This window comes from Gymnoscopelus braueri (genome assembly GCF_963280865.1).
Source record: "Gymnoscopelus braueri genome assembly, chromosome: 6".
NCBI lineage: Eukaryota > Metazoa > Chordata > Actinopteri > Myctophiformes > Myctophidae > Gymnoscopelus > Gymnoscopelus braueri.
Genome location: NC_137607.1, coordinates 3,113,444 through 3,128,191, shown reverse-complemented (window position 1 = coordinate 3,128,191; position 14,748 = coordinate 3,113,444). Strand labels below are relative to the sequence as shown.

The 14,748-nt window shown below is 41.1% G+C and overlaps 1 protein-coding gene across 1 annotated transcript in view; it reads left to right on the top strand.

Moving 5' to 3' along the window:
- Positions 1–9,841, top strand: part of LOC308086406 (chemerin-like receptor 1) — a gene marked incomplete at its 3' end in the record, with an annotated part of 38,914 nt that extends 29,073 nt beyond the window's left edge. The window contains exons 2-3 of the mRNA XM_080429927.1: positions 5,488–6,350; positions 9,775–9,841. Coding sequence (XP_080286053.1) covers positions 5,497–6,350; positions 9,775–9,841 — 921 coding nt within the window. The 5' untranslated portion in view covers positions 5,488–5,496. The remainder of the gene's footprint in view (positions 1–5,487; positions 6,351–9,774) is intronic.
- Positions 9,842–14,748: the final 4,907 nt, after the last annotated feature.

The window sequence follows — 14,748 nt, the reverse complement described above, 5'->3', positions numbered from 1 at the left end:
CCCCCCATATGTATGTTTGAGCCGAATTCTGGGGGAACGAGGTCCGTGGATGCTGGGGTTCACGTGGCTCAAATTAAATCAGTGTTATTGTTGTTAAACTTTTCCATTCAGACCATCAGTAAACATGTTAGACAAACCTCAAACGTCCCTCCACCCTTTTTCATTGCTCTTCCTTGTCATACAGGAATATTTATGTATTTATATTTAATGAATGTTCCTTGTAGAGTGATACTGAATGCTGACACGTCAGGATGTAGTGACGCTGCATTCCTTTACATGCTGCCATGGCCTTCATTATCTGATCACTCAACACGTATCTGTTTGACTCTCATTTTTGCTATTGTTCATAACATAACTTACATTACAACACACCTACGCATGGAATCATATACTGTTCAGAGACCTTCTCATCAACATAATTATAGAAGCTACCGTGCCAAACAGAAACCTGCACAACTTGATCTCACTCTTAACCTCAAGTGACACTGTGTCCTCTGCAAAGACAACAATCTGTATACAAACTTTTTAGAGAGATAATAGACGCTCTCTCTCTCTCTCTCTCTCTCTCTCTCTCTCTCTCACTCACACTCACACTCACACTCACACTCACACTCACACACACACACACACACACACACACACATACACATACACATACACACACACACACACACACACACACACACACACACACACACACACACACACACACACACACACACTACAGGAATACCTTGTACAAAGAACATAAACATTGCCAGTGCAGTCAGACAATAGGATAACAGCCAGTTACAAAGTGCCTATAAGGCAGAACTTTGTTATGTACATTATTAATGTTAATGTTTTATTATTAAAACAATCCTATCACACAAAGATTTGGCGGCCCCCCTTGCAGAAACTCTGAGGACCCCCTAGGGGTCCCGGACCCCCTGTTGAAGACCCCAGCTTTATACACGTGTACTTTTGCTCAGCAGGGAGCAGTTGCAACGAATGTATATGAGCAAACACACAAAATAATTCCAGAGTTACGTACACATAAACCTATACTATGTTATGTATCTCCTGGAAGATGGCTGTGTTCATCATCACCGACTGTGAAAACCTCACCCTGGACTTCAGACGGCTCTAGACTCGCTGCCTCTCACTCTTCCTCCAGACACTCTGGGACCTTGGTTTACAAATATGTACAGTATAATGCATATACATGTATGCAGAATCCTAGTTGCTTAAAGGTATCATGGGTGCCAGTGTCATCTGCTAGGTGTTGTTGCACTGTGTTGTATCAAGTCCAGAGCAAGGTTACTATAGTTAACTATAGTAACCTACCAAACTACCAAAAAAACTAAACCTAAAATAAATAAATACATTTTTTTTTAAAGAGGTGATGCCATGGTTTTGCACTTTGTCTTTTTTGCACAGACATTTTTAACTGAAAAAAAGATAACTAACTGAAACTGTATTCTATGTGTTTACAAAACTAACAAAAAAACCCTGAAATTTTAGACAAAATGCCCTTAGTTTTCATTCTTGTCAATATATAAGGTTTTTGGGGTAATATGAAATATTAATAAGTCATCTATTTATTTCGCTGTACCAGCTTTATACCAGCTGTCAGCACCACCGTTTGTATTACACAATAGCCTACACTTTCTCGGGCCCTTTTCAATCCTGCACCTGACAAATAACCCAAAGTATAACAAACTAAAACTAACACTAAAACTAATTAAAAAGACGGACTAAGACTATTAGCATTTTCAAAAATTAAAACAAATAAAAACTAGCAAATCCGCTCTAGAACCTAACTAACTGAATTAGAAAAAAGAAAATGTCAAAACGAACTAAAACTAAACTAAAATGTAAAATCCAAAACTATTATAACCTTGGTTATAACTGTGAGTCAACACAGCACATCTACCAGCAACCTGTTGTATTGTCAAGAGGAAGGTGTGAGACTGAGACACCAGACTCAACAATACAGATGAGCTGAAGGCCGCTGTCAAAGCATACTTTTCACAGACATTTCTGTATTATAAATAATTTTTTTGTTTTGTAGGCTATTGGTCTTATGTAATATTTTAATATTTTCAGACATATTTTTTTATTTTCATGAGCTGTATGAGCCATAATCATCAAGATTAAAACAACAAAAAAAGTTTGAAATATTTCACTTTATGCACATATTAGACAGACAGCAACATATTTTTTAAATAATTTGTTTGAATGATTTTGGTGACTTGTAAAGTAATGATTGCATCAGGTGAGGAGGATGCAAGACAACACAGACATAGAAGTAATGTTTGCTAATAGCTGCCTTCATTTTTTATTGTTCCACTAGCATACCTTACATCATACCACCTACGCATGGTCTAAGACTTTCTCATCAACATCAAATAAGATTGTTCGCCCTAACGGAAACCACAACCCTTGAAACTAGCAAATGAGTTGGGCAGTGTGAATTAACACAGGATTGAACGTGCGAACGGGAAAGAGAAAGGGAACTCGGAAAGAGTCTTTCTTACAAACCACAAATCATTTGACTAGACCTTTCCAGCAGAACTGAGAAAAAGAAATAAGGAATTGAAATCTCAGCCACATGTATTTGTGTAGCATGCATGGAACTAGATAGAGCTCTGTCATCATTATTCTAAGTATTTGTCTCATGAGCAAGAACCGCACATCAGTGATGATGAACAAAGATAACTTAGAAAGACACTTGCGGACAAACAACACATCATTTGACTAGACATTTCCAGCAGACAGAGAATTGAGAAAAATTAATAAACGACGACGACGACGACACGACAGTGATAGGCCGAATCGTCAACAACGACGAGTCTGACCACAGAGAGGAGATCAACTCACTGGCACTCTGGTGCCGGGAGAACAACCTCTCTCTTAACGTCGACAAGACCAAAGAACTGATCGTGGACTTCAGGAGGCCGCGGAGAGACCATGCGCCCATCCTCATCGACGGTGCTGCAGTGGAAAGGGTCAGCGAGTTCAAGTTCCTCGGAGTACACATCGAGGAGGACCTCAAATGGGAGACGCACTCCACACACGTGAGGAAAAAGGCTCAGCAGCGACTGTACTGGCTCCGCCGCCTGAAGAAGCTCGGAGTAGGACATCGCATCCTCAGGCTGTATTACAACAGCTCTGTTGAAGGCATCCTAACAGGCTGTGTCACGGCCTGGTACGGGAACTGCACTGCCCGAGAAAAGATCAGCCTACAGCGAGTAGTGCGATCGGCAGAGCGGATAATGGGAATCGAGCTCCCAGCGCTCCAGGAACTGTACAAAAAGCGGTGCGTGGTCAAAGCCAAGCGCATCATCAAGGACAAGCACCACCCAAGTCACAGACTGTTCAATCCCCTACAACGACCGCGACCGGCCAAGGGGCTCTACCGCAGTATCAAGAGTTCCACCACCAGGTACTGGTGCAGTTTTAATCCGGCTGCTGTCAGAATGCTGAATGGGGCATAAGCCTGAATGAGGCATAGGCCTTGTTCAGCAGCCTGACAACAGGCGGTGCAGACTTTTCTGGCTCTTCCTGAACACACCTGTGGATTATACCAGGGACAATGACTTGGACTTTAGCCCCCCCCTCGGACACACCTGTGGACTACACCAGGTACAAATGACTTTTTGTTGCACTCATGGAGCTACTTGCGGATTATACTAGGGTCAGTCCACCCTAGGTGGACACGCACTGACCTTTTGCACCTTAATCCCATGTATAACGCACTGACTTTTTTTTGTCTTTTTTATTGTGCTCCTTTCCTCTAAGCACCTTAACGTCCATTGTATATCATGCACAGTATAAGTATAACATGCACAGAATACAATACATTGCTGCTATGATCAGGCACCTTAGTTTTTTTTTATTTTTTATTATTATATCAGGTACTTTGTAAATATGTAGATAACTTGTCTGGCCTTCTGTTGCTCTCTTGTTTTGATCTCCTTCCCACTTGCCCCCCACCCTCTTCTTCTCCCCCCCCCCCCTCTCCTTTCTATGGAAACTAACGTTGCGATGGGAACGATGTACAAAAAAGAATTTCACCCACTTTTTTACCTTGTAAACCTGTGATGTGACAATAAACCTGATTCTGATTCTGATTCTGATTCTGATTCTGATTCTAAACTAAGGAACTGAGGTGAGTGAACTAATACTTGCTTTTAAGGTCCAACTAATTGTTTTTTTTTCATCATAGACAAACTTGTGAACATATTTAAATAGGATAACATGTAGGTTTCTCTAGTATTCTTGTATTATAGCTCAAAATTAGGCCTTTTTTAATGCTGTTTTTTCTCTTCTGTTTTGCACCCTATTGTAATGTTTATATGTGCTTTTGTAATGTTGCCTGTCTACGGATGGATATCAGCATTCTTTCTAAATTTACACTATAGCAAAGTTATATACATTAATGTTGTTGATAATGTAATCTTATAAAAAAAACATAATAATAATATAAATAATAACAATAATAATCTGCAATGGTCTAACATCTGTCGTACACACTTTAATTGTCCTCTCTCTCTCTCTCGCACGCACGCACGCACGCACGCACGCACGCGCGCACACACACACACACACACACACACACACACACACACACACACACACACACACACTCTTCCAACCACTGCATGTTTCTCTTTGCACGAAAGACTTGTCCCAGCCTGTGTGTTTGTGTTCTTCAGGCATGCAAACAGCCCCGAGGTGAAAAAGGTGACAACATGTTGTTTTCTTTTGGGTCAGGTGTCACACAATTGCCCTATTTGGGTTCAAAAAGGTGACTGTAGCTGAAAAGTGACACTTTTGCATGTCTGGTTCTTATGGTATTAGTTGTGTGTCTATGAAACTGTTAAACCCGGTTATAATTGCAGAAACTTCATATTTGTGCCACTGTGCCACAGATATGAAGATATCTGTCATTATGCCACAGTGGCAGGTGATGAACACTGTCGCACGTGATGAACATAATGTATATTCCTCTCCTCGTCAATCGGGCCAACCTGGTTGATTGTGTGTTTTTCACCCCCCCCCCCAGCATACCAACGACACATTAATCTTTCAATGACTTTGCTTTTGCATTTGCACATGTATTCAGTGTACTGTAATGTGCTTTTCATTTACAATGTGTTTTCTTTGCTCTTTATTTTTAGGCAAGTGCAGACATTCAATACTGCATTACTTAAAGGACTTACAGTAGGCTATACAATTCACTGTAAGTTACATTATTTAATAATGTTTTTTTATTGCATAATGCATTTAATACACTTTTCTCCTGTAAGTACATCCCCTGGATACTGTTATAAAAAGGTTTTATGTGGTGTCTAATACATTTTCTGTATATTTTTTTGCATTACTTTAGAAACTGTAGGGTAAAGAGCCTTTTATCTGCAGCCCAAAATGTGCAACTGATACAAATGAGGTATAACATAAATGTACTTACATACATCAATGTGCATTTCCCTTTTCATATAGGAGTGCACCATGGCATCCGTGACGTCACCTTCACCTACCACTGACTGGTATGACGGGTATGACTATGACTACTATGCCCCTCCACCACTTCTTCCACCACGTCCTTCACCACCGTGCATTAACGATCCATGGTGCGTCACCCAGCTTGTGATACGTGTGATCATCTTCCTGCTCGGGGTTGTGGGCAACGGCCTGGTCATCTGGGTCATTGGCTTCAAGATGAAGCAGAAGACGGTGACCACAACATGGTACCTCAGCCTGGCCGTCTCCGACTTCCTCTTCTGCACAACGCTGCCTTTCGACTTCCATCTGAAAGCAACAGGATCTTGGATCTTTGGACTTTTCATGTGCAAGTTCATCTCCTTTGTCATATTCCTCAACATGTTCAGTAGCATTTTCCTGATGGTTGTCATCCGTGTTGACCGTTGTGTGAGTGTTGTGTTTGTGTTTTGGGCCCGAAATAATCGTACGCTGAAAAGGGCAACGCTTACAGTGGTCGTTGCCTGGCTCCTTGCTATGGCGCTGAGCATTCCCTCCTTAGTGGTTCGTGACATTAAAACATACGATAATCAGGTTACTAAATGCTACAACAATTATGAAATGCTACCCAGCAGCTCTACAGGTGTCCCTGTCCTTCACTTTGTTCTAGGCTTTGTATTCCCTCTGGTCATCATCATTGTGTGTTCTTCTATTATCATTGTAAGAATACGGAACAACAGGACGGCCAGAACGGCCAGGACCGCCAAGCCCTTCAAAGTAATGACTGCCGTGATTATCACATTTGTCCTCTGTTGGCTCCCCTACCACATCTTTGTTTTACTAGAGATCAACCTGACTCACTACACATCTATTAAAATTGGACAGTATATATCAGTGATTGTTTTAAGCGCAAACAGTTGCATCAACCCGTTCCTCTATGCGTTCATGGGCAAAGTCAACAAGCAGAATCCAAGGAGCTATTTAAAAAAAATCGTTTCAAAAATTTAAAATGCTTTCAATGAAGAGAAAAAGATCCATGTGACAGATGACCATGTTCTGAGTCCAATGTCCACCACCCAGAGACAAACAGGACTTTAGTCTATGCTAGTCTAGGATGGCTCAAGTTACTCATGGTAAAGATACTCAGAGAATCAGTGGGTCTGTTCTTTAAGATACTCAGAGGAACAGTGTCCAGATAGATACCTGTTGAACTACTTCACTAGTGAGTGATGTCCATGGTCATAACCAAAGTTTGGCTAATTTTTTTTTTTAAATGCATCTAATACGCTGCACCAAAATGTGGAAGGACCTACTGAAATACATAAAGGTTCTCGACTCCTTTTAAACTCAAAACTAACCTAAAATAATTCCTGTCCTTAAATACAAGTGAATATTTAACTCCTTGAACATCTTGATAGTAGAATACAAGCTTGTAGATCGACTATGTTTGGCAAAGAGCTAAAGCTTTAGAGGGAAAAAAGAGCAGATTAAGTTTTAAAAAAAAAGTTTTAATCTGAAACACAATTTTTTGGGGGTCCCTGCTTCATCTCTCTCTCAGCTAGGGGGTCCTTGGCCTGAAACACGTTGAAGACCCCCGATCTATGGCCATAGAGAATCTATGTTGTATTGTCCAGAGGAAGGTGTGAGACACCAACCCAGATTTGGCACAAAGAAGGGGTTGAACTCGTTCTCCTGCTATGGAACAACAATGTGGAATGCCCTACCTAAAGGAGTGAAGGAGTGTAAAACCCTACTCACTTTCAAAACAGCCCTAAACCTCAAACTGTTTAATGTACATATTTTAGTTTTTCTTACCTTTATACTGTTTATATGATGTTCTGCATAGTAGTGTTTAGCCGTCTGTCATTTAAAATGACAGACATATATATGTTACAGTATGATTGGAGAACCAGTATGATTGAAGAAAGCGAGCTCGTTTTTACCACCCACCCAGCACTAGAGGGAGCCACAAGCCAGGCTTGTGCACAAACATATATGGCCACACACCCACACAGTCACACACACACACACACACACACACACACACACACACACACACACACACACACACAAGCGCACGCGCACACACACGCGCACGCGCTCATGCTTTTTTTGGTTTATTGAAAACAGGACTGTTTAGATACTTTTATTGTGTTCTGGCTTTTGTTTTACTTTCTCCCTGACACACACACACACACACACACACACACACACACACACACACACACACACACACACACAGTGATCCATGAGAAGAACTATTCTGTCCCTATCGGTTTACAACTCAAACGGCGCTGAGTCGACTAGTAGAGCATCGGCCGGTCAGCGCGGGCACTCGCGCCTGGAGGCGCGAGGGCGCGCTTCCTCGGCCTCAAGCTCTACTGAGTCGGCGCGCCTCCGTCATGGACAAGCGTGTGCGTGTTCAGCGTTCCCCTCATAGATATTATGGTTCCCCTAGCGTAGCTTCCTGGTTGCTATGTGGGGGGGAACAACAAAAGACAGGTCCGCGTCGGCGCATCAAAGCCCCGCCTCTCCGCATTCTCCTTCTCCTCCTCCTCGGAGGAGGAGAACGAGAGAAGGAGAGAAGGAGGACGGTTTATTACGCGAGGAGGAGGAGGAGGAGGAGGAGGAGGAGGAGGAGGAGGCTCCTCTTCCTCGCGAGCCTCGCGTAATAAACCCCCGCCTCGCAGCGCCGCGTCCTCCTTCTCCTCCTCGCGAGCCTCACTAATAAAACCTGTCTCGAAAAGCCCCGCCTCGCCCCGAAGGAGCCCCGTGCCTAAAAACGAGCGCTCTGTCTTCAATCGTACTGGTTCTCCAAACGTACTGTGACATATACATTACTTCATCTAATGTCTCCATGAATTGAGTACATGGACCCCATTTGAAACAAGCCAGTGGGCTTTTCTGAGCTTTTCAATCCTATTCAGTTGACCTTGTATTGTAAACTGTAATTCCATGTGTGAAGTATTCAACCAATCAATGAAAAACCAGACTCAACAATACAGAAGAGCTTAAGGCTGCTATCAAAGCATACTTTACACATGGTAGACATTTCTGTATTATTAACCCTTTTTTCTTCTTTTTTTGTCTTGTGTATGTAATATTCTAATATGTTGAGATATGGATTATTTCATTTTCATGAGCTGTATGAGCCATACAATTAAAACAAAAATAGTTATATTATATTTCACTTTATGCACATATTAGAATATGAAAGTTTATAATATATGATATTATTATGTAAGTAAAGATATAGTAATGTGTTGAGATGCACCTGTAGCCTATACGTATATAAAAGCACAGAGCCAGACATTTCACACTGTTCTAAACATAACAGACTTTATGTTGCATAATGAAAGGTTGATTGTTTATTATTTGGTTTTAATCATCTTTGACAGACAGACAGACAGACAGACAGACAGACAGACAGACAGACAGACAGACAGACAGACAGACAGACAGACAGACAGACAGACAGACAGACAGACAGACAGACAGACAGACGGACGTTACACAATACAACAGGGTGTGATTGAGTCATTGACAATATACATAATATATATGACAACAGTGACATCTGGTGGTGATACATGACCACAGCACAAGAGGAAGATTTCCTATCCATATGAATTACTGGCTTTTAAAAATAATAATTCCTTTGAGTCCTATCTTTACCCCTTATACCTACACTTTGTAGGCATTTTGTACTATTTGAAACACATTCTCAAATAGCCGATCTACATCGACACATTGTGAGCTTGTAGATCAACTATTTAAACTGTTTAATATGTTTTTCAAAATATAAAAAAATGGCATAAAAGTTTAAGGGGTAAGGCGGCGAGCAAGATGGTCTTTAAGGCTGTCGTTGCATATTAATCTGTGACCTAAACTTTACAAAAAAGGCAAACGGTTAATACAATGTAACCATATACGGCCCTCACAAAGTTTATAGCAGAACGTCATGTCAGCATTTGTTGGTCAAAGTCAGTGAATATGAGTAAAACTAATCAATCATGTCTAATGATTGATGTCTACATGTCTACAAAAATGTGTCTATCTATCAGTGGCGAATTTTCAGGACCTTCAGGGTATTCAGAGAAGGCCCTGGGATCCTCAGATGAAAGAAAATAAAAATTCTATAAATAAAATATTTTTTTGATATAATTTTTTTTTTTTTATCAAGTAATTTTTTTTTTATTGTGTTGCTAATCTGTTAAACTGCACTGTTTCGCTCGCCATACTTATTTTATTTGTTTTTGCCCCATGCACTGTGTATTTGAGTGTGTTTGTGTTGGGAAAAATTAACAGCCAATCAGAGAATTTTACTACAGAGTCTCTGGGCAGAATATTCGCCATCGTGGGGATTCTAGCATGACCACCGGCTCAATAGTAGCCTAGGTGTGGATTGACAGTTTAAGCAACCAATCATATTTCGAGTTGTAGTCAATGGGCGTAGTCTTTCAGAGTTCAAGGTATTCTAGAAGGTAGCGGAAGTCTCGCCCCAAAAACCGCTTGCCTGAGGTTACGTTTAGGAACACCAGTTGAATACTGGCGGATTTTCCCCGGGGTGATTGTGTTTTGGGGCGAGTGTTTGGTAGACCCGCTCAGCTACGGGAAAGCGCCAGACTGTCACGGGGTCACACAGACTGTGATTGTATGAATGTAAACAAACGCAACATGGCAGCAAGTGAAGTTAATACCGTCGCAAATGATGATGTCGTTGTGGATTTATTATCAGTGCCCTTTTCAAGACGAGCCTTTAATGAAAAGATGGACATTGTTAAAAAAGGCCGCCCAACACCGGATAAACTGGAGATCAGTCAAGCTTCAAAGGCGGGCTACGAGCGGCATTTTCAGGGTAGCAATTGGGAACGATACCGGTGGATTACAGGCTCGGTTCTAAATAAGAAGCTGTACTGCTGGGAATGCTTGTTGTTTGGGAGCGATAAGGGTGCGTGGAACTGGAGAGGCTACGACAACCTTAGCAGTTTAACCAAAGCTGCACAAAAGCATGAAGGCTCAGCAAGTCACCTTAAGGCAACTATTAGTTTGAAAACCTTTGGAGACACAAGGATTGATTTACAGCTGGATGAACAGAGACGGAGAGACACAACTATGCACAATGAAAAGGTGAAAAAAAATAGGGATCTTTTGAAACGTCTCATACACTCTGTCATTTTCCTAGGCAAACAGGAGATGGCTTTTAGGGGCCATGATGAGAGCAGAACATCATTGAATCGCGGTAATTACCTGGAGATTTTATCATACTTAGCAGAATATGATCCAGATTTGCACTACCATCTGACCACTTCAAAAGTGTTTATTGGAACCTCAAGTCAAATACAGAACGACTTAATAAGTGCTGTTGGTGGTGTGATGGATGATGCCATTAAAGAAGAAATAAATAAAGCATCATTTGTAGCTCTTATGCTGGATGAAACATCTGATGTGAGCAATGCTGCGCAGCTATCGATTGTTCTTCGTTACGTAACAGACTGTGGCGTACAAGAGAGGTTCGTTAAATTTGTGGATGTGTCGGGGAGCAAACGGGCAGAACAGGTAGCAACCCTGGCCCTTGGATTCTTGGAGGAATATGCATGCACAGACAAACTTGTAGCCCAGTGCTACGATGGTGCTCCCGTTATGGCATCGGGACTGAACGGGGTCCAAGCCAAAGTGAAGGAAAAGATTCCCCAGGCGCTTTTCATACATTGTTATGCACATGTCCTTAATTTGGTATTATCACAAGGTGTAGGTAAAATTAACGAATGCAAAATCTTCTTCGCACACCTTTCTTCCATGGCCGCATTTTTTAGTAAATCGCCAAAACGAACGCAACTGCTCGATGAGATATGCCAGAAGCGACTGCCACGAGTTGCACCAACCAGGTGGAATTTTGCATCAAGATTGGTGTGCACTGTATTCGATCAGAAAGATGATCTCAAGGATGTGTTCGAGTATGTAGTTGACCACCAGGATGAGTATGACGATCCTGCTATAAGCAGTGCTGATGGTTACATATCAAACCTGAGCAGCTTTGAATTTTGCTTTTTGCTTTCAATATTTAACGACATATTTTCACATGCAGATGTTCTCTTCGACATCTTGCAGAAAAAGTCATTTGACATGCAGTTTTGTATGGCCAGGGTGGACCAGTTTTGCATTTGCATTGAGGGGCAGAGGGCAAATTTTGATCAGCTCTATGACGAGACAGTGCAGAACACCAGCGTGCCATCTGGGCGCAGAGTGCATGGAGATCCACGTGCACACTACAAGAAGTTGTTTGACAGCATTATTGACAATATTCTCAATCAAATGACAAATCGTTTTAAAGATCACGAAAAGCTTTCATTCCTTTCGCTCCTTGACCCCAAGCAGTTCCCCATCTTTAAAACGACGTTCCCTGAAACTGCTTTCGCAAGCTTGACTGACAGCTACGGGCCGCGTTTTGACTTGGTACGACTGAAAACAGAACTCAGTGTCATGTACTCTATGGCAGATTTTCAGGGAAAGGACCCATCAGACCTTCTTCTATTTCTCCAAGGCAAAGGACTCTGTGACAGCATGCATCAGATATACAAACTAACATGTTTAGTTGTAACTATCCCTGTCACCACTTCATCCGTGGAAAGGACATTTTCCGCCCTCAAACGGATAAAAACATATTCGAGGAATACAACAGGACAATCCCGACTCTCTGCATTAGCTTCCATGTCTATTGAAAAGCAAATTCTCCTGGATCTTAAAAGTACTGATCAGCTCTACGACCGGGTCATTGAAAAATTCACTCAAAAGGACAGGAGGATGGATTTTGTCTTCAGGTGAACCACGTCATTGGTGAGTGAAAGTGAATTAATTTATATTGCTGGATCTGCCGCTGTGCATTTTATTTCCACACACTTATGTCTGTCTTGAATTATTGGCCGCTGTGCCTTTTATTTGGGTCTTTCTTTGCATTGATAACTGCTGTTACGAGGCTGGTTGTGTGGTTGTGTGGCACTGGCGGGCATCAGACCAGTGTTACCAAGTCCGTTTATTTACCGCAACTGTTGGAAGAAAAAAAAAGGCTTGTTTTTGGAGCTCGGCTGGCTCATTTCTCTCACGATATTTGGCAACACTGACTAACACACGCACAGCTGAGCCTGAGCTGTCACTGTCACAGTCACACAGGAAAGAGACAGGACAGCACATAAATCGCCCTGTCATTCATTCATCCATTCCAGTGGCAGCCCGCATCCATTTAAGAGTGCCATAATTGTGAATGGAATTATTAGCGGGCCTACCTGTTTAAGTGTGTGTAGTGGTTCTGTGTTGTGCGTTTTTTTTATTTTATTGTCAGCTAAATCATACCGATTGCGTGCAAAGTGTGTGCGAGGTGGTGGTGTGTGCGTGTGTGTGTGTGTGTGTGTGTGTGTGTGTGTGGTGGGGGGGGGGGGTGCGGGAGGAAAAAAGAAAAAGACGAGCAGGAGGTTTTTCACGGCTGGAAAAGTCCGACGGTTCTTGTTATCCATTTCTCAATGGAGAGGTGCGTTATGAGAGACATTTTTCTGATCCGAATTAACCGAATAAAAGTAAGAAAAACACGAAATAAAAGGGGGGGGGGGTGCGGGAAGAAAAAAGAAAAAGACGAGCAGGAGGTTTTTCACGGCTGGAAAAGGGCGACGGTTCTTCCATTTCTCAATGGAGAGGTGCGTTGTGAGAGACATTTTTCTGATCCGAATTAACCGAATAAAAGTAAGAAAAACACGAAATAAAAGGGCTATAACCCGCCCAAAAGAGAGACATTTTTCTGATCTGAATTAACAGAATAAAAGTAAGAAAAACACGAAATAAAAGGGCTATAACCCACCCAAAAGAGAGACATTTTTCTGATCCAAATTAGGGCTATAACCCGCCCAGAACCGCAAAAAAAAGGGCTTTAACCCGCCCAGAACCGCAAAAAAATTACTGATTACTATCACAATATAGAGCTATTTAACACTATTACTGAACAAACACTCTATAGCAATGATTACTATCACAATATAGATCTATTTAACACTGTTACTGAACAAACACTCTATAGCAATGATTACTATCACAATATAGATCTATTTAACACTATTACTGAACAAACACTCTATAGTAATGATTACTATCACAATATAGAGCTATTTAACACTGTTACTGAACAAACACTCTATAGTAATGATTACTATCACAATATAGATCTATTTAACACTGTTACTGAACAAACACTCTATAGTAATGATTACTATCACAATATAGAGCTATTTAACACTATTACTGAACAAACACTCTATAGTAATGATTACTATCACAATATAGAGCTATTTAACACTGTTACTGAACAAACACTCTATAGTAATGATTACTATCACAATATAGAGCTATTTAACACTGTTACTGAACAAACACTCTATAGTAATGATTACTATCACAATATAGAGCTATTTAACACTGTTACTGAACAAACACTCTATAGCAGGGGTCATCAACGTGTCTGTGGCACATTTTGTATTTTGGTTATAATGTGTACATAATCTATCCTAAATATATTTTAAATAGTTTGTTTTAATTATTTTGGTGACTCGTAAAGTGTCGGGATAAAAATTGTGCATTTCTACAGCGCTTTTATCCGAAGTGCTATATAAATGTTACCCTGGCAGAAATATAACATCAGTAACTTCGACTACGCCACCTTGTAAGTTTCACCCAAGGAATCAATGAAAGTGCTAAAGTAACCACACTGAGTGCAACACAGGTTCGTTTGTAAATGAATGGAGCAGAGACGTGCTTCTCAAGATATTCAAGAACATTTATTTGTAAACCCAACAAGATAATATGCTCCACAAATGGGAGTTACATTTGAAGTAAGCACAATTTAATGTTAAAAGGGTAGAAAAAGCACTAGATATAAAATATACAAGAGAAGCCACAGTCAGACTGCAGGGGAGAGGAGAGACAGAGGGGTTTGTAGAGTGAGGACACACGCACACGCACAGCTAACAACAATAACAATGAATAATATAAATGACAAGTGGCAGTTGAGTTATCAATGAAAATAAAATGCAATACATAAGAAATAACGGTCTAACAATAAGGGGCAAAAGCAGCAATGGAGCTAAGCCTATAAAATAAAACACCACAACAGTTAGCCCCCACAATGCATTATAATAAACATACAGAACTATATTACCTCAACAGTCAAGGTCTGTATGTAGGGCAGGGGGACCTGACACATGGCAGCAGTACACAAGGGCACAATGGAGAGTACACAAG